This window comes from Muntiacus reevesi, chromosome 3, assembly GCF_963930625.1.
Source record: "Muntiacus reevesi chromosome 3, mMunRee1.1, whole genome shotgun sequence".
Lineage (NCBI taxonomy): Eukaryota > Metazoa > Chordata > Mammalia > Artiodactyla > Cervidae > Muntiacus > Muntiacus reevesi.
The window spans coordinates 5,278,182-5,298,546 of record NC_089251.1 but is presented as its reverse complement, the minus strand read 5'-3'; the positions used below and the strand labels follow the sequence as shown (position 1 = coordinate 5,298,546).

Genomic DNA, 20,365 nt, shown 5'->3' with positions numbered 1-20,365 from the left:
GCGACAGCTCTCGCCTTTGGGGGGAGAGTTCTGAAAGGGCAGAGACTCAGTTGGAAACTTGCCCTTAAAGGGCTGTATAAGATCTGCCACGTTCAGTTAAGTTCATTTGCATCATTTCATTTTAGATTGAATGTAATAAGGATTCATCCCTATTTTTGAATAATGTCTGCTTTAAGCCCCAGAATTAATCTTTGCTGTTAGATTACCTAATTACATTAGAGTTGTCTCACAGTATTTTAAGAATCCAAGCCACCCTTTGCAGTGCGTGTACAAGTGCCCGTTTTGCTTTGGAGTATGCTCAATTTGGAGAGGCGAAGGTCACCAACCAATATGTAACAAAGCCCAGACTCCAACCCTGTGTTCTTTGTGTTGAAGTACAGCTTTTCCTTAAGATTGCAGTTTTAACCTGGAATCGTGAAGCTCTAAGGAGCTAATCAGCTCTTGGCATTTTGTCAGTGCTTTGTGGCTCTCCATAATCTTCTACATTAAGATTTCTAGGTAATTTGCCTTGGATCTTCAGTTAATCAGTTTTTACAAACCAGTACTTCTCAACCAGAGACTTTTTTACTCTGCCTGCTTCCCCTCCAATAGTTGGCAGTGTTGCTGGCCAGTAGTGGGTAGAGGCCAGGAATGCTGCAAAGAAACTCCCAAAAGCAGAAGAAAACTCTACAACAAAGGATTATCCATCCCCAAAATGTCAGTAGTGCCAAGAGTGAGAAACTTGGCTATAAATCATATTTTTGTTTTAGCTGAATGAATTTTTTTAGTTTTATAACTGCTTAGAACATATACCAATTTACACTAAAATTTTAAAAAAAGGAAAAGACATGGTGGTTTGATTTAGCCAATAATAATTGCCATTAGATAATGATAGATTTCTAGGAAAAGTCCAAATATTTAAACTCTTACTAACACATCTAAAATAGATATGAAAGAGCAAAAACAAGACAACTTTTTAAGTTACTTTTGAGCCTTCTGAAAAAATAAGAAACCCTTGATGTTTTAAATATTAGTTGGACCGAGCAGAATCTTACCATTGTACTGAACAGACCCTAAATCAAACTGATTGATTATTTATCAACTTCAGGTCTACCAGGATTTAGGATTAGTCTACTCTCAGCAGGAGGTGATGTGATCTCTATTATCATTTCAGAAGACATTATTCAAAAACGGGTTTTGCAGGTGTAGGCACCTGTGAGTGTTAAACTCCCTGAAGGAGGGGGTGAAGTGAACTGCCATAGACTGGCCATCCTACCTGGGCTACAAGTTCAACTGTGCCCCAAATGTAGTTGGAGAAGATTCAAGAGCTTTGCTTAGGCCTTCTTAATAGTTAATTGTAACATGTCACAACGTCCTGGGCTACAGTGTTAAATTATAAGACACATACAAAAAGGTGTGAAAGCTGATAAGCCTAGGGTAGGTAGGTAAGTAGGTGTCAAGTCAGTCCCTGCTGCCATTTCTTACTTCAGGCCTTCTTGGCCGCCTCCATTCTGCTTCAAGCTCCATTTTTCATTTTATTCACTGTGTCTGTCTACTAAAGCATGAACTTCTTTAGAGAAGAAACTATATTTTAGACATTTTTGGTATTCCCAGCACAAAACAGAGTCTAACAATAATAAGCTCATGTGAAAGAGTGGTCGAATGAATGAATGCACGGTGGAGGCAGAAATACTGGTAATCCTCTAGCTCTTTCTGCCCTTTTCCAGGACGAGCCAACAATATGGCAGGTATCTCAGCTCTGCTCTATAAAAAGCTGGCTGGTGAATTCCTTTTTTCTGAACTAGTACATTTGGTTAAATTGCACAAAGCTTCATTGAATATTCTTTATGAAGGGAGTAAGTAGGCCAGCTGTTCCATCGAACACAGTGCTGCAGAACTACCTAAATTTCCTTTATATAATAAGTTTTCGTTCTGCTTGAGTTTGTGTCCTAGTTATTCATTAGACCTGGCTAGAATTTTGATCCTGTATTGCAATTAACATGCCTCTCTCTTCTCTATTTAAATAGCTGTCAGTACGTTGACTGAGTCAACTTTGAAGAATGTCCCTCAAGTGGTAAATGTGCAGGAATTGAAGAATAACGCGACAGCCCCCTCTGCAACGGTGGGGTATGTTACTGCTTCCTTTGTGTGTCTAAGCCAATGAATTATTCTGCAGTAGCGTAGAACTGCCTGCAGGGAGCAGCAGTGCTATTGTCCCAGTGTGACTGTTTTTCCTGTAGAACTTCAGATTACAAAAGGAGCAGAATGGACAGCTAATCTCAGGCACACAATTGGGTTTTCAGGAGACTGTCCTCTCCGACTGGCAGTAACAGTTGCCTCATAAACTTTCAAAGTCCTGGTGTTACATACTCAGCGTGCTATTTGCCGTATGTAAGTCTGCATGTGGTACACATTACTATTAAGTCAGGTAAGGTGGAGGGTTTGATTTATTTTTTCAAATACTCTTGGGGCTCCTGAGTGGACACTTCAACTCTAACACAGACAATTGATTCTAAAAACCCAATGATTGTTTCTCCTCCCTTCCTTCCCCTCTCCAGGCATTCCTGTTTTTTCAGATTTCTCATATTGTTTGTATGAAAAAGCAGTGGTTTAAAAGGCAGCAGCTCTGTTTGGAGACTTCAGTTTCTCCCCATGCCACATCTGAGAGCTGGATCATTGCTGCCAGAACTGACTTTTAAGTGTGAATCTGTGTTTAGAATTCAAGGCATTGACTCCCTCCCACTGTGGGCAGCACAGTTCATAGAACATGCCCGTGTCCTGTTGCTCCAAGTCTTTTGTAGCCAGGAACTCTGCATTGTGGCTGGGGGAAGAATTGAGGTCTGTATCCTCAGTTTGTGAGGACCAGGGTCATTCAGAGAGTTAGTGTCTAGTGCCTGTGATTAGTCCAACTGCAAGAACAGCCACTGACCCTGTGTTTCTTCCAGTTCACGTTAGCGCCCTCCTCCCCGACCCCAGGTCTGCTCCCTGTTCTGTTTTGGCTTTATCAAATGGCCCTACTTTTCTAGTCCACTGGCCTTCTCTTTTTTCCACATTGGTCCATTTATCAGCACTGCCAGGAATTTCTTAGTTATCTCAGGGCCATACTAACAGCCAAAAACAAACCTAGCTTTCCTATCGTATAGTGACCTTGAAGCTTTGGTATGCTGTTTAGACCAAGATGGCATTTGTGGTTGTTGTGAACTTCTCAAGGGAAAGAACTGTGCATTAGAGTTTTGGAATTATAGCCAGATTCCTAGTGTAGGGTAGGCAAGAAAAAGCCACCGCAAGGCAGAATCTTACATAAGACAGGAAAAGCCAGCTTAATGGTGAAAGAAACATGGTCTGGTATTTCTGAAATATTTTAACTGTTCTCACAATATGTGAGAAGCACCACTTGATGGTTTCCTTTATCTTATCTCAGGCTGTGTTTTCTTCCAGTGATTCATCTGAGCTAATCATTGATATGAGCTTTGTTAAAGGAGCAATTCTGAGTTTGCCCTTTTTTCTGACTTAAGAAAAATAGACATAGAAGTTTAAAAAGAGACGAAGAAACTCTTCTTTTCTCCACAGAATTGGACTCTGGTTGTTATTTAACTTGTATGCCCAGCATGGCACCTGGAATGTTGTTTCTTTTTAATAACTACTTGTTGAATAGGTGAATCTAAGCACAATTGGTAAGTGGAAATTGATATTTACCACCTTCCCCAATAAGAAAGCTTGAGAGGGAGTTATACTCATTATAAAATTACTTGCTTTCAGATTCTGTTAAGCAGTAGTTTCCTGAGTGTTTTTTGGTTTTGTTTGTTTTGTTTTTGTTTTTGGTGGCACCTCGAGCCTTTGTGGGATCTTAGTTCCCTGACCAGGGTGGGACCCATGCTTCCTGCAGTGGAAGCATAGAGAGTCTTAACCACTGGACTGCCAGGGAAGTCCCTCCTAAGTGTATTTTAAGTATTTAATTTTGCATTTAACTTTCCTAAGTAACATCTTAAAGAGATTTATTGTTAGATGAGGTTACATGTTTCTGCCATTGGTATAGCTTATGTTCACTGGCCTCACCCCACTCACCCCTTATATTTATTGACCAGCCATCCTGTTTTCAGGAAGAGGACTTATCTGGGGCACAGTCATGCTGTTTAGACTCCTCTCCAGCGCTCAGGCACTTGATTCAGCAGATTTCTAAGGGGTGTCTGCCATAAACATGATAACGCCCTGGGTATTTGGGATCCAGTAGTGAGTAAGACATACCAAGTCCCCACTTTCATGACACTTTTTTTAGCAAGAAGGCAGCCACTAAGCTACCCATTATACATCAATTATTTAACTGTAGTATAATGAGTTTGGTGAAGGAGAGATACAGGGTGCTAAGAAGGCTCACAGTGAGGCAGTCTGGTTGAGTCTGGGGCTGACGAGGAGGGTGGGAAGAAGGATGTTTCAGCTGGAAGCTGAGCGGTGACCACAAGTTGCCAGACAGAGTGGAAGAAGAGTGTTATAAACAGAGGGGGCAGGATCTGTGAAAGCCCAGACCTGGGAAAGGGCAGAGCAAGTTTGAGTGCAGGTGAAAGGCCAGTGTATCTAGAGATAATGGAAGGTGAAGGAAAAGGGTGGAATGAGGTGAGAAATATGGTGAAATTTTTATTGGTTTGTTGCTTTCCAGAACACACCCAGATCATCATTCCTTTCAGGAATTTTGGCATTCATTTCTTCATTCTTTCTACAAATACTTAAGTAGCATTTTTGTATATGCCACACACTGTTCTAGGTGCTGAGAATAACACAGTTAACAAAACAGACCCTGCCCCCCAAAATCCCCAAACCCTGCCCTAGTCACAGAGAGACAAATGACAAGTAAAGTTCATCTAAATACAGTATTTTAGAAGAGGATAGGTATGATGGAGAAAATTAAAGCAGAAAAGGGGTTTAGGGACATTTGTCCGGACATGGTTGCAGTTTTAAATAGAGGCAAAGAAGGTGCTTCTCCTACATAACTAGCAACTAACGTCAGAAATACCAGACCATATTTTTACAAAACTGGGGATTCTCCTGTCTTATATGTTGATAATACTCTGCCTTGCAGTGGCTTTTGACATTTTACATTTGAATAAATGGCAGAGAGCAGGCTCTTGAATATCCTAAGGAAGAAATCCCCAAGCACCAGACCTGTACTGAGAGCTTGTCTGGCAGGTTCAGGATGAAGCCAGGCAGCCCCTGGTGGCGGGAGGGAGAGAGGAGAGTGGGGTTGGGCCGGGGTACAAATCCAGTAACATCTGGTAAGCCTGGTTGAGGACCTGGCTCACCACTGATGCTGAGTAACCTGATCTAATTTATATTTACTTTCTTAAAGAAATTTTAGTAATTTCTAAAAATACTGGGGCATAATTAACACACAGTAAAATTCACCTTTTTGTAGTCTAATATTCCACGAGCTATGATAAATGCAGATCATTTTGTTGACCTGTGGGTTTAGCAGGAAGTTTCTGGTTCTTATATTTAGAATAGATGAGAAGGGCTGGAGTGAAGAAGAGTAGAAAAAGGGAGAACAGTTAAGAAGCTTTTTCTTTTTTATTGTGGGTAAATATATGTATAACAAAATTTATTATTTTAATCATTTTTAAGTGTACAATTCAGAGACATTAAGTACGTTTACAGTGTTGTGTAACTGTCACCCCATCTGTTTCTAGAACTTTCTCATTATCTCATACAGCAACTATACCCATTAAATGGTAACTCTTTATTCCCCCTTCCTTCTAGTCCCTGGTAACCTCTAATCTACTTTCTGTCGCTAAGAATTTGCCCTATACGTAATATTTGTCCTTTTATGTCTGGCTTATTTCACTCAAATTTTTAAGATTTATCCATATTGTGAAGTGTTAGTCGCTCAGTCGTGTCTGACTCTTTGTGATCCCGTGGACTGTTTGTTATCCACCAGGCTTCTCTGTCCATGGAATTCTTTAGGCAAGAATACTGGAGTGGGTAGCCATTCCCTTCTTCAGAGGATCTTCCAAACGCAGAGATCGAACCCAGGTCTCCGGCATTGTAGGCAGATTCTTTACTGTCTAAAGCACCAGGGAAGCCCATGTTGTAGCATATATCAGAATTTCATTCCTTTTATGACTGAATAACTTTCCACTGTATGTATGTATCCTGTTTTACTCACCCGTTCATCTGTAAGTAGACCCTTGGGTGGGGTGTTGCCCCCTCTGACCATTGTGAGCACTGCTGCACTGAGCACTGTTGTGCAGCCCTCTCTCTGAGTCCCTGCCTTTCAGCTATTCTGGGTAATGTTAGGAGTAGAACTGCTAGAGCATATGGCAGTCTACTTTCTGAGCTAAATGTAATTCAGACTGTTTTCCAAAGTAGCTGTACCATTTTACATTCCCAATAGCAATGTATGAGGTTCCAGTTTCTCCACATCCTCACTAATATGTGTTATTGTCCATCTTTTTGATTATAGCTATCCTAATGGATGGACATGGTATCTCCTTGTGGTTTTGATATGTGTTTCCCTGTGACTAATGTTATTGGATGTCTGTTTGTGTACATGTTAGCCATTTGTGTCTTCTTTAGAGAAATATCTCTTTAAATCCTTTGCCTGTTTTTTAATTGAGTTCTTTATCTTAATTGTTGAGGTGTCGTTTTCTTTTTTTTTTAGTATTTATTTTTATTTATTTATGTGGCTGCACCAGGTTTTAGTTGAGGCACACAGGATCTTTGATCTTCGTTGAGGAAGCTTTCTTTTTAGTTGCAGCATGCAAACTCTTAGTTGCAGGATATGGGATCTAGTTCTCTGACCAGGGATTGAACCTGGGACCCCTGTGTTGGGAGCAAGGAATCAGCCACTGGACCACCAGGGAAATCCCAAGGTGTCATATTATTTATGTAATCTAGATTCAAGTCTCTTATCAGATACATGATTTGCAAATATGTTCTCCCATTCTTTGTGTGGTTTTCACTTTTCTAATGGTGTCCTTTGAAACAGCAGTTTTTAATTTTGATAAATTTCAATTTTTTTTTTTTTTTTATTGCTTGCACTGTTGGTGTCTGATATATGTTTAAGAAACCACTGCTTAATGCAGGATCATAAAGATTTACTCCTGTGTTTTCTTCTAAGTTTTATAGTTTGAACTCTTAGATTTAGGTCTTTGATCTGTTTTGAGTTAATTTTTGTAAATACTGTGATTTGTGATCCAACATCTTTCTTTTGCATGTGGATACCCAGTTGTCCCAGGGCCTGTCTGGTGGCTCAGTGGTAAAGAATCCGGCTGCCAATGCAGGAGACGCCATACAGTCCCTGGGTTGAGAAGATAACCTGGAGAAGGACATGGCAACCCTCTCCAGTATTCTTGCCTGGGAAATCCCATGGACAGAGGAGCCTGGGGGACTGCAGTCCATGGCGTCGCAAAAGAGTCAGACACAACTTAGTGACTGAACAACAACCACCCAGCTGTGCAGCACCATTTTTGGAAAAAACCTTTTTTCCCCTTGAATTGTCTTGGTACCCTTGCCGCACTGATTGGTTTTCTAATGTTAAACCAATCATCAGTAATAATGTATTGAACTTTTTAATATATGGTTGGACTCAATTTGCTAAAATTTTGTTAATAGTTTTGCATCTGTCTTAATGAGGGATGTTGGTCTGTAGATTTTCTTTTCTTGTAATGTCTTTGTTCCATTTTAGCTTCAGAGTAATACTAGCCTTATAGAATGAGTCAGAAAGTGTTCCTTCCTCTTCAGTTTCTTCATCCTTAAATTTTTGTAGAATTCACCAGTGAAGTTATTTTGGCTTGGAAATTTCAGTTTCTTTAGTACATATACGACTGTTCTGCTTATCTACTTCTTTGGTAGTTTGTATCTTTCAAGAAATTTATTTCACTTGAGTTGTTGAATTTATTGGCATGTTTTTCATTAATAGTCACTGATTATCATCCTTTAAATGTATATAGATTTTATTTTCCTCTTAATGGTAATTTGGGTCTTTTTTTTTACCTCATCAGTCTAGCTAGAGTTTTATCAATTTTATTGATCTCAAAGAAGCCAGCTTTTGGCTTCATCAAATTTTTTTTCCCCCTGCTTGATCTTTATTATTTCATTTTCCTGCTTACTTTGGATTTTATTTACTTTTCTACTTTCTTAAGGTGAAAGCTAAGGTCATTGATTTGATGCTCCTTTCTTCCAACACAGGCATTTGGTGCTATAAATTTCCGTCTAAAAACTGCCTTGGCTACCTCCCACAGATTTTGAATGTTATTTTTTCATTTTCATTTAGTTCAAAACATTTTGGGTTTTTTGTATACCTACGGGGTATTTAAAAGTGTGTTCATTTCTAAATAATTGGACATTTTCTAGATATCTTTTTGTTATTGATTTTTAATTTAATTCCATCATGGTTAAATATGTTTTGTATGACTTGATTTCTTTAGGTTTTATGGAGACTTCTTCTATGACCCAGAACTGGGGTCAGCAAGGTTTTTCTTTTTTAAGGGCCATATAGTAAATAATGTAAGCTTATGGGAGATACAGTCTCTGCCTCAACTACTCAACTCTGCCATTGTAGCCTGAATGCAGCCATAAGCAAAATGTAAATGAATGGGCATGGCTTTGTTACAGTTCAACTTTATTTACAAAAGCAGGCAGCTGGTCTTTTGTTTCTAGTTTGCCAATCTTTGATCTGAAATGTCAATCATCTTGGTAAATGTTCTGTGCCACTGCTCTTATTGAGTGGCATGTTCTATAAATGTCAGTTAAGGTGGTTCAGTTCAGTTGCTCAGTCTTGTCCGATTCTTTGTGACCCCATGGACTACAGCATGCCAGGCCTCCCTGTTCATCACCAACTCCCAGAGTTTATCCATTGAGTCAGTTATGCCATCCAACCATCTCATCCTCTGCTGTCCCCTTCTCCTCCCGCCTTCAATCTTTCCCAGCATCAGAGTCTTTTCAAATGAGTCAGCTCTTCAAATCAGGTGCCCAAAGTATTGAAGTTTCAGCTTCAACATCAGTCCTTCCATTGAACACTCAGGACTGATCGCCTTTAGGATGGACTGGTTGGATCTCCTTGCAGTCCAAGGGACTCTCAAGAGCCTTCTCCAACACCACAGTTCAAAAGCATCAATTCTTCGGCTCTCAGCTTTCTTTATATTCCAGCTCTCACATCCATGCATGACTACTGGCAAAACCATAGCCTTGACTAGATGGACCTTTGTTGGCAAAGTAATGTCTCTGCTTTTTAATATGCTGTCTAGGTTGGTCATAACTTTCCTTCCAAGGAGTAAGTGTCTTTTAATTTCATGGCTGCAGTCACCATCTGCAGTGATTAAGGTGGTTGATGATGATAATTTTCTGTCTGCTTATTCCATCAGTTAATAAGAATAGTGTTGGTATTTTCAAGTGTAGCTATGGATTTGCTTATTTTTCTTTCAGTTCTAACTTTTTTTTTGCCTCATTTGTAGTTCTGTTGTTAGTTGCATAAATGTTTTGGATTGTCACATACTTTTGATGAAATGGAGGTAGATATATGTTACAGTGCCATTTTCTGCCTGTGGTCCTTTGATTTCTGTTTTCAGTCGTGGAACAGAACATTTCAGATGAATTTCTGATGATCTCTTCTCAGGTGCATACTGCTAGTAGAATATAGTCATCCAGAATATGATAATTCCAAGTTTGGTATATCCATCTCCTCTTGAACACTTCTAGCTGTTGATTTCCATTGTTTTGGTTCATGATCATGCACAAGTCTTTGAACACATTTATTTAGCAGTATGCTGTCCTTTTCTGCTTGTTCTTTTAGATCGTGGTGGATCTGATTTAATCAGTTTGTTTATTAGCTGAGTGCATGAACAGCATTTATTTCTCTGCTGGATCATCACATAGCCCAGTGTGTAAATACTGTGAATTCTAATTTTCCATGTTTGGGGATTTAGGACACCCAAGAGATTTATGGGTTTATCACAAATAAACAGAAGAATAATTGCACTTCGTCTGCTTCATGTATGATTTAATTCACCATCATATCATAACTAAGTTTGAGGTATATATGTTCTAAAGTTGGGTGAATTGCTGCTTTTATTTTTATTCATAGTTTTTTTTTTAGCTCATCTTTGAGAAAACATGAAAGATTTTCACTTCCCTTGTGACTCTCATGAGCTGCAACCATTTTTCCACCTAAGGCTGCTGTGTCTGCCCAGGGATTTCTCAGTCCCAGCCTCTCACTCAACACATTCCTTTTCTTGTTGGAGTATAAGTAGATGAGGGGAGTATGCATGTGTACCTGCTTAGTTGAGTATCTCGGGGGACAGGTGTGCATTTCTTCAGAGAGGTACACATTTGTAGCTGCTTCTCTCTTCAGTAGGAAAATAAAGAGGGCTTTATTGAAAATAATTATTTTTTTTCCTTCTCTCTGAATCTAGTAAAGTTTTGGAATGTTCTCGTGTTATTCCAAGAGAGTATTCTGAGGTGACTGTAAGATTATTAAGATGTTTGATAATTTTTTCCCATGAGGCATGGGTTTATTTTTGTCTTTTCCCTCGCAAGTTAACTTTTTAATGGAAAATTGTTAATCCTCCTTAAGTGGAAATTCTGAGAAATAAAAGCAGATGCTACAGTTGTTACTGCTATACCTGCTGGTCAGAGTAGCTCTGGACAGAGGACAGATATATTGATGAAAAGAATTGCTCCCAGGAGCCAAGAATAGAGCTTTGTGTTGAACAGGGGATTTTTTTCCCCTCACATATTTACACTAAGTGGGCTTCCCTGATGGTTCAGTGGTAAAGAATCTGCTTGCAAATGCAGGAGATGCAGGTTCAATCCCTGGGTCTGGAAGATCCACTGGAGAAGGAAATGGCAACCCACTCCAGTATTCTTGCCTGAGAAATCCCATGGACAGAGGAACCTGGCAATCCATGGGGTCGCAAAGAGTCAGACATAATTGAGCAACTAAACAACAGCAACAACAAAATTAACACTCAGTTCAGTTCAGTCGCTCAGTCGTGTCCGACTCTTTGCAACCCCATAAATCGCAGCACGCCAGGCCTCCCTGTCCATCACCAACTCCCGGAGTCTACCCAAACCCATGGTCATCGAATCAGTGATGCCATCCAGCCATCTCATCCTCTGTCGTCCCTTTTTCCTCCTGCCCCCAATCCTTCCCAGCATCAGGGTCTTTTCCAATGAGTCAACTCTTCACATGAGAAAGTAGTTATTAAAATAATAGTTCCATGTATACTGTGTTCAAGGATAACAAAAGATGGTGAGAACTCTTTCTACATAGGCAGGACGCACTTTTCATATTGACACTACAATGAAAGTGCAGGTTGGGCACGGCGCTGTGGTATGTTTTAACTCTCCTGTGTGCTGACGTGGTGAGCTCTCGGGGCTGGTTGCTATGAGAAGCTGAGAGCTCTGCTTTGAGCAGATCATATACACCCCATCGATCCTGATGAACATTTTCTGAGACTCGGAAAAGAGAATCAAGAATTCCCCACATGGTCTGGAATGGTGGTGGGTGATGGGGAGGAGGTGGAGAAAACTTTCTCTTCAAATAAGAAAAAGATCTACTTCTGAATATCCATAACTTTTTTTCCTTAAAATTTAAGGAAGAAGATACATTTTAAGGTCATTGCCTTGACTTTTATGCTAAAGACCCAAATTTCATGTAAAGAATTTATTCTTCAATCAGAAACATGTCAAATGACTTTGATTAGGGTCTGAGACATCTGTATTCTGCCCCCAAATTGGCATTATTTTCTTGTACCGAAGGCTGGCTCAGGGCTGACTGTGAGTTTCCCCCAGTTGTGCCTTTCTCTGAGCGTCTGCTTTGTGGTTTTCAGCTCTTCAGCGCCGTACTCCTCGGCCAAAGTGCCTCACCCAGTGTTGACCCCAGTGGCTGCTAACCAAGCTAAACAGGTAAATTGCTGATTTTTGCTTTGCTAATGTGACATGCAGTGACTGTCCTTGTAACTGAAGACAATATGGTACTGAGTCCCCCGCACTGTTTATTTTTTTATTCCTAAAATTTTTTCCCACGTCTTTTAAGTGAACTCTGAAAACGACCTGTGATCCTTTCCCCACAGTTTATGATGGTCTTGACCTAATAGGTCAGTCAGGACCTGATGATGTCTTTGTCGACCATGTGACATTCTGCATCTGGTAACCTTGCTTGAGTCATAATTCTTTGTATGGAGGGTATCGGTGTGGAGTTGAAGTTTACTTTCATTTAACCTTGTCTTAGTTAACCCATACCACAACCATATAGACAAGACAGATGTTCAGCTACGTTTCACTAATGAAGAAACCAGGGCTCAAGTGATTGACGCTAGCTTCCACTGGTAGTGAATGATGGAACCAGGGCTGGAACCCATCTTCCAGCTTCTCCCTGCCCACTGCTTTGTTCATTGTACCTTTCAGTATCAGCCTCCAGGGAATAGAGTCTTCTGCTTTCTCCTATCATCCCTATTTTTCATAGTTTGCATCTTCAGTGATGTTTGTTATGTCTACTTTCAGGCTTTTGCCTGATAAACATGGTCTCTTACGAAAGTAGGTTATATTGTAGACAGTTAAACAACCCAGAAGAAAATAATAGGAGATGGCGGAAAGGTAGTGATCTACCCTCTCTGAAGGGTAGCCCTCTCTGAAATTTTCCCCAAGAAAACCTGGTTTCTTTGCTATTCAACTCTGTCTCTAGAAAGGTCATTTTAGATTGTGTTTGAGGTTGACCCTCAGAACTTGACTAATGTGAGTTCTCAGACATGGCTGGCTCCTCTGTAATTTGTCCTGACTTAACATGGCACTTCAGCAGTTAGCATTTGGTCTTTCTTCTGGAGCTTTCCATCTTCACCTTGGAGGACACGTGGTGAGGCACAAATCATAACAAACAAGAGAAAAAGAACATTGACTGGAGCTGGATAAGTTGAACAGTTTTGCTTCTTTACCTTACTATAAGTTTTGTTGAGAGCCAGGATGTATTTCATTCATTTACTTCTTCTTTCATTTGTGTTTTGACATCCTGATGCCTTTTATGTGCTGAGCATTGCCTTAGGCACTGAGGAAGTAACTGCAGGCTAGGCAAGCAGGACCCTGTGTTCTTGTGCTTGTGGAGTATTCCCATCTCTGAGGCGATATTACATTTAAACATACTGACCTAAGTTGAAACTGAAAAACAAAATTTAACTAAATAGAAGTGTTTGTGCTTGTTTATTTTAAATTATGTTATCATTTTACATGTTCCTTTGTTCCAAAAACTGTTTTGTGGGTCACATAAATGTTTTCCTCCTATTACAGGGATCACTGATAAATGCCCTAAAGCCATCTGGGCCCCCACCAGCATCCAGTCAATCGTCATCTGGTGATAAAGCTTCAGGTCAGTTTGCACTTTTGTTTTAGTGAAAATAAAAGGTGAAAGGTACGTTCCACAGAAGAATTTAATTGTTCTAGATCACAAAGGCAGTTGATGTGAAATCAAATAAAGACATATTTTAAAAGCCTCAGGGGATGTAGAATCTCCAGGAAGTTAGTGAGCCCTTCGGCAGCTCTGTAGACTTCTGAAATAGGAGAGTAATAGGAGAAAGCCTTCCTTTAAACGTTTTTCCCAAAAGGAACACCTGCCTTGCTGGATATCTAAGTTTAGAGAGAAGTAGATCCAAACATTGAACTCTTATTTCTTCTACTAAAGGGAAAGAAAAACTCTCTGGGTTATTAAGGCCAATTCAAAAGCCAGTAAAATATAGAAAGTAAAATGAATCCGTTACAATATAAGACAAGGTGATAAGTGGAGAGCCTCCCTGGGGGCTCAGACAGTCAAGAATCCACCTGTAATACGGAGATCTGGATTCGATCCCTGGGTCAGGAAGATCCCCTGGAGGAGGGCATGGCAGCCCACTCCAGTATTCTTGCCTGGGAAATCCCATAGACAGAGGAGCCTGGTGGGCTACAGTCCATGGGGTCACAAAGTCGGACACGACTGAGCGGCTAAGCACAGCACACGATAAGTGGATAGAATCCAGTATTGAAAGACTGTAGCTTCACATGCTTCCAGCACTCAGGCCTCTTAACTGAAATTAGTTTTTACAGTGACCATAAACTGTTCTGACCAGGCATCCTTGCTGGCCCGAGCCCGCTTGATGCAGAAGCTTGCTTGTGCATTCAGCCTGGTTTAATGTCGGCCCCTTCTGTTGGCTCTCTGTCAGAGCCCACTTCACCTGGCATGTGTCACTTTTTGCTGCAGGGCTCTTGTGCTACCCACAGCCCAGCATCCTCCCTGTGCTCTGAATTCCAGCTTTTATTTTGATTCATGCTCTCAAGTGGGTCTTTAAGCTAATAAATTCTGTCAGAGATGCTGAACTTCACACATGAGTAGCCTGCCCACCATAATCTCTACACAGTCATGCTATCATCCTAACTTCCTCTGTAGTCAGAAGCTTTCTCACTGGATATTGGGTTTATCCTCAGTAAATATTCCTTACACTCAGAAAAAAACCATTGTGTAGCCAAGGCTGTATTCTGAAATTCAGACTAATGCACAGTTTTTATCATATAAGCCTTCAATGAGAAGGCAGTATGTAACATTTCTTGACTAGAAGCTAGAACTTTAACTTAGAAGGGAAATTTTAGTGTAATTGTCAAAGACTTTCAAATCATTTAGGATTCAAATTAAGAAGTTTGTTTCCATTTCTGGCTAATATTTTAGAAGAAAATTTGAAAGATTATATATCCTAACCTCTTTCAAGGATTTTATTGGAGAGTTTTTTTGTCACTCTTGAAATTAAGAACCAAGAACATCTCAGGGGCAGTTAGCATGACTTGGAAAGAAATTTCTAAGATTCATCATTCAATGATGATTGTGAAATATTCACTCTCATTGCTAGATGTCCTTCTGTTTCTACTTGCCAGAAACAGACTTTTTTTGAGCAGGAAAATTTCCCTGAAAAACACTATTTAAGAGTTTGCAATAACTTCTAACAACAACAAAAAGTCATCTCTGAAACTTCTATAGAATAATTCCCTTACTAATTAAAAAAAAAAAAAGAATAATTCCCTTACTAATTAATAATGGAAATACCTTCATTGTTTTCCTGACTTTAAAACTATTACAGGACCACAGAAAGTCTACAGTGTGGAACTATATAATGTAGAAAATGTGTAAGTTCCCTATTCCAGAGATAACAACCCTCAAAGAATTGATGTGTATCTCTTGGGGTTTGATGTGTATCTATTGGTTTCTTTAAACAAAGATAGCCATATCCTGTATATACTGATCTGTAATCTGTCCCCTTTCCTCCCTCCCACCAGGAAAATATCATGTTCATCTTTTCAGATCTGGTACAACTCTGCCTCTCTCATTTTAATCCCTTTGCTGTACAATTGTACCCTGTTAAGTTTTTACCAATACTCTGCTGATAGTTCAGATTGTTCTTAACTTCTCAAAATTATAAGTAAGGCTACATTTGACATTCTTGTACACATCACATTGTATTTAGTAGTGTTTTAGATAATTTTGCAAATCTTTACTCCATACTTATGTAAAAGAGAAGATGCTTTTTCTTATTGTTTGGATTGGTTTGATTTGGGCTTCTCAAATGTACTTCCCCCACCCCCCTCTCCTTTTAAAAGGGGAGGGAAAGGTGGGGGAGAGAGTGTAGGTAATACCCCAGCCTGCTGGTAAGCAGTCACAGTGTACCGGATGTGGGGAAGATGACGGGTTACACCTCAACTCTCCACACTTCTCTGTGTGACAGCAGTCATGTTACCTCTGTAATAAAAACAAAGAAGCAGACCTTTATTAACTAATATTAATAGAAGAAGTCTCTGGAAAATACAGAAATGCGGCGAGAAGCCAATAGCCATGAAGTCACTACTCAGAGATATTTAACATAACCTATTTCCCCTTGGAGTTTTTTTTCCTTTGATATATATCACATTTCATTAATTGCAAAATCTACTTTTAAAGCCTTAAATTTGAACTGCACTCAGTTACTTTGATGTCTTTCCTGGAAAGGGTAAAGTGGCATGCCTCGGTTTGAAATTAACAGTGACAGGGCCAGAGAGCCCATTCAGAGACCTTGAGCACGACTGAGTCCTCACTCTCCCTTGACCACTGACTTACAGGAAGCACGTGACCTGGGGCTGTGCTTTACATGGCGCTATGCATTCAGTGCCGCAGAGAATTAAACTAAAGTGGTGTTTGGTTTTTTGTAATGTTCTTCTTTTTTTCCCATAATTCCAGGACCAGTGGCAACCAAGACAGAAACAGCTGTGACTTCTACCCCATCTACTGTTGGGCAGTTCAGCACGCCTTTCTCATTTTCTTCATCAGGGTCAGTTGTGAACTTAAATTTTGTGGCAGATCACCAGCATCCTTATAGATTGCTTCCCCAAATCTTATAGTCAGTAGGTATACTTATATGAAGCCAGAGTTCTTATCTCCACAATGACACATTTAATGATGGTGGGAGTAGCTTAGTGTCCTAATGAAAATCTGTTTGTCCTTTTTGATTCAAGTTTGTATGTGTGTTCTTACTGACTTGTTTGTTTTGTTGTTTAGGATAAGCCTTGTTTAGGTAGTGGGTCTGTGGTTGCTCTAGTTTATCAGACTGAGATCTTTTCATTCTGACACCATCTGGCGGCTGGGTGAGACCTTGGATTGGCTTCGCTGCCCCGAGGGGTCACTTTATACTAGACTGCTCAGCGATCAAGACAGTGGCCATTTGAGAATTTGGGTTTTATATAGATATGGGGAAGTCCATTTCTGTTTCTTTTTTTTTTTTTAAGTGATGATGTCTCTACTTGTCAAATTGAGTCATTTTTAAAAACAAAAGGACCTTCTAACCCTCAGTCCAAGGAAAGTTCTTATTAACCTCGGAGAGGGCATACCTTTTCACTATGCTGCAAACACTCATCGTGAAACCTGCGAGAGTTGGCAGAGCATCTCTCTGCTTTGGGGTGGAGTTAGTCTCTGTGTGGCTGAGATAAAAACTCATCCAAAGATTGTTTTCACCGTGAAGGGTTGCACATTCAGTTCCGTTAGAAAAGCCTCTTAAGCTCTTCCAGGTTATGCGTTTGTAACTGGAATCACACTGACCACAGTCTCTTTTCCTTGCTGTGAGTTTGTTTCTTGAGCACCCTTCAGCCTAACACATTATGAGAAAGGAGGGTGTTAGAATAGAATTTCAAGGGGGAAATTATATTTCCTATAAATCATTATGTTTTCTACTCCCCAAAGGTAGTTTGGAGCACAATTTTAGAGAGTAGGTCAATTCCAGGATCTACTGCATCTTTTAATTAATCTTTACTTCTGTGAACCTGATAGTCTTCTTCCTGTCTTTAAAATAACCTGCAGAGGTTTGGGTCATGGGTCAGTTGCTTACCTCTGTTACATCAAATTTCTTTACCAGGGTTGAGACAAAGAAAGAGATTTGTTTTCTTTTTTTTTATTTTTTTAAGGTGATAAAATATTTAACACATCTTAGGTGGTCTTGGACCATTTGATGAAGCCAGTGACGAGTTAAAAAAAAAATAACTAACTGTACTCTTTACTGTTACTTACTCTATTTGATATGCTTGGCCCGTTACATTTTAAAGCTTTTTATCAGGTTGACAAAAAAGTTCATTCGGGGTTTTCCATAACATCTTACAGAAACGCCCAAATGAACTTTTTGACCAATCCAATAGTTTTAAATTTGTTATTTGAACTTTTCTCAGAGTAAGTAGTCCATTTCTGGCTCAACTGGTGCTGAGTTTTCTTCTTTGGCTATAGTGTCTTCACTCACAATGTGAAGAAAATGTACAGAAGGAGAGGAGAGGATGAAAAGAGTCGGAAAAGTTTTTGAGGAATGTTTCCTGGTGTCTAGTGGCTTGGGTGCAGCGCTTTCATTTCTGTGGGCTGGATGCAGTGCCTCGTCAGGGACATAAGATCTCACAAGCCACTTGGTACAACTAAAATTTTTTTTTAATTTTTTAAATTTAAAAAATTAAAAAAAAAAACTCTCTATAGAGAGTAGACTATGTAAATGAATTATAAAATGTACTATTAAAAGGGCAATGTTGTGCCTTAAGTCTGTTAATTTTTAACTTCTTTTCTTCCACCCCCTAGGACTGGCTTTAATTTTGGGATTGTCACACCAGCACCGTCATCTAACTTCACTGCCACACAAGGTACAGTCTCTGCATTGCGTCGCCTCACCTTTGTGTTCCCCTCTAAACAAGTGCAGGTTTGAGGGGGTCAGGTTGGTTAACATTTTGCTTGCTGCTGCATCTTGCTTAAAGTATCTGCAGTGAACTTGGTATTGATATTGTGCATTAGAAACAGGCTGGATTTAAGAAACTGTGGGGAAGGACTACTGTCTTCATAGTTAAAAAACTCAGAAAGGATTTCTTTCTAGAAAGGCAAGGCTGTGCTTTAAATGTGAATGTTTTTCACGCAAGTTAAAATTTCTTTCTCCATCTTTGTCATATGATATTTAAAACTATATTAATTTTTAATCATCGTAATATGTAGTGAAACTATATGTAACTTTGTTCTGTATTTTCCCAGTCTCCTGTAAAGTGTTATCATGCTTTCATAATTTAAAAAAATTTTTTTAATGAAGTCAAAATTGTCTCAATGTGTAGGTTGAGATAGGCAGTGGTAAGAATCCACCTGCCAAGGCAGGAGACACAAGAGATATTCGTTCCATCCTTGGGTTGGGAAGATCCCCTGGAGGAAGAAATGGCAACCCACTCCAGTATTCTTGCCTGGGAAATTTCCATTGACAGAGGAGCCTGGTGGGCTACAGTCCATGGAGTCTGACAGTACTGAGTGACTGAACACACACACATAGTACTGTAGACTGAACTCATCTTTTTTTCCTTGATAACCTATCAGAAACACACTTGTCCCATGCATGTTGTTGCAGATCTGCCAACATCTGTTGTTGTTGTTTAGTCACTGAGTCGCGTCTGACTCTTTTGCAGTCCCATGGACTGTAGCCCGCCAGACTCCTTCTGTCCATGGGATTTTCCAGGAGTTGGTTGCCATTTCCTTTTCCTGGGGATCTTCCCAACCCAGGGATCGAACCTGAGTCTTTTGTGTTGCAGGCAGATTCTTTACAACTGAACCAGCTGGGAAACTCAGACCAACATCTACCAGCATGTTTTTAATGTTTAAAAGACTTTGAGGACCTATTAGAAACCAGATGTATTTTTTAAGTGCCTTCAAGTTCTCAGTTCAAAGTAATTGAGTTTACTTCTGTTTTAAAAAGAAAGCTTTTATTATAAAAGTGTTTATATTTTTTATTAAAGTAATATGTTCTAGAATCACACATTGTACCCTTAACTGTTGCAATTCTGTTATATTTCCTTTTGGGCTTTTTGCTTCTACCTTTTCATTTAGCACAATCTCTTGTGAGTTTTCCAATATTAATGAAAGTCTTGTTTAAATGTCATTTTTAGTGGCTATGTAATTTGTCTTGCGAATGTGCCATAATTTATTTAACCATCCCTCTCTTGGACGGGTTCAAGCTTTTTCCAGGTTTTCCTATAATAAATAAGACAATGACCATCTTTCAACTCTTCCTTCAGCACATATTTTTATAAGTGCTTTTCTGTGTGCCAGCCCAAGTGATGAACGTGTTTTGGTAAAAAAAGGGATCTCTTAAAATCTGCTAGAGGGATATTCGGGAGCTGAAAGCATACCAGACGTCCTGAACCCAGTCTGTGTGCGGCACTTAAAAGGTTGTTGATTTCAGTCCTTCCTTTCTGTCTGAGCAGTGATTCCTAAATGGTTCTGCCCACTTAGATGCGGCAGAATCCCTTGAGGCCCACCCCTCTCCCCGGTCACATAAAAAATAACTCAATGATATAAAAAGATTGGCAAGAACAAACTAATTGTCAGAAATCCTAAATGAAATACATTAAGAATAAAACACAACAGAAATTCCATAAGCATTTTCATTAATACCAGAACAGACAGCAATCTAAAATCACAAGCAGCTCAATACAATACCAGTGATACAAAGAGGGGTTTCTGGAAGTTATCTGCAGATAGCATGGGCTTCGCAGTGTTCCCAGGCGCTTGTGTTTGCCAGACTTCTTAAAACCACATGGAGCTAAACACCTCAACAGGCACTTGCAACAGACCAATTTCCGTTTATAAATATCAAATTTTAATCTTCTTTGTTGACCACTTTTTTGACCAGGCCTGGTGAGTACTTTACCTACATTTTATTTCATCTTTGCAACAACTCTATGAGGTGTATGCTATTATTATCTGTCTTCCAAATGGAGACACTGAAGCCTAGAGAAGTCAATTAACTTTTCCAGAGCGGCACAGCCAGCAAGTGGCCGAGCCCTCAGCCTCAGCCCCTCATGCCCTTGCCCAGCAGACCACACTGCCTCTGTGAGAGCATTCCGTGAGGAGAGCACT

At 39.8% G+C, this 20,365-nt stretch overlaps 1 protein-coding gene across 4 annotated transcripts in view; it reads left to right on the top strand.

Moving 5' to 3' along the window:
• NUP214 (nucleoporin 214) overlaps positions 1-20,365 on the top strand; it is an 84,670-nt gene that overhangs the window by 34,638 nt on the left and 29,667 nt on the right. For all 4 annotated transcript variants that reach the window (XM_065928233.1, XM_065928232.1, XM_065928231.1 and 1 more), the window contains exons 24-28: positions 2,007-2,106; positions 11,799-11,874; positions 13,249-13,327; positions 16,190-16,280; positions 18,056-18,117. In XM_065928233.1, coding sequence (XP_065784305.1) covers positions 2,007-2,106; positions 11,799-11,874; positions 13,249-13,327; positions 16,190-16,280; positions 18,056-18,117 — 408 coding nt within the window. The remainder of the gene's footprint in view (positions 1-2,006; positions 2,107-11,798; positions 11,875-13,248; positions 13,328-16,189; positions 16,281-18,055; positions 18,118-20,365) is intronic.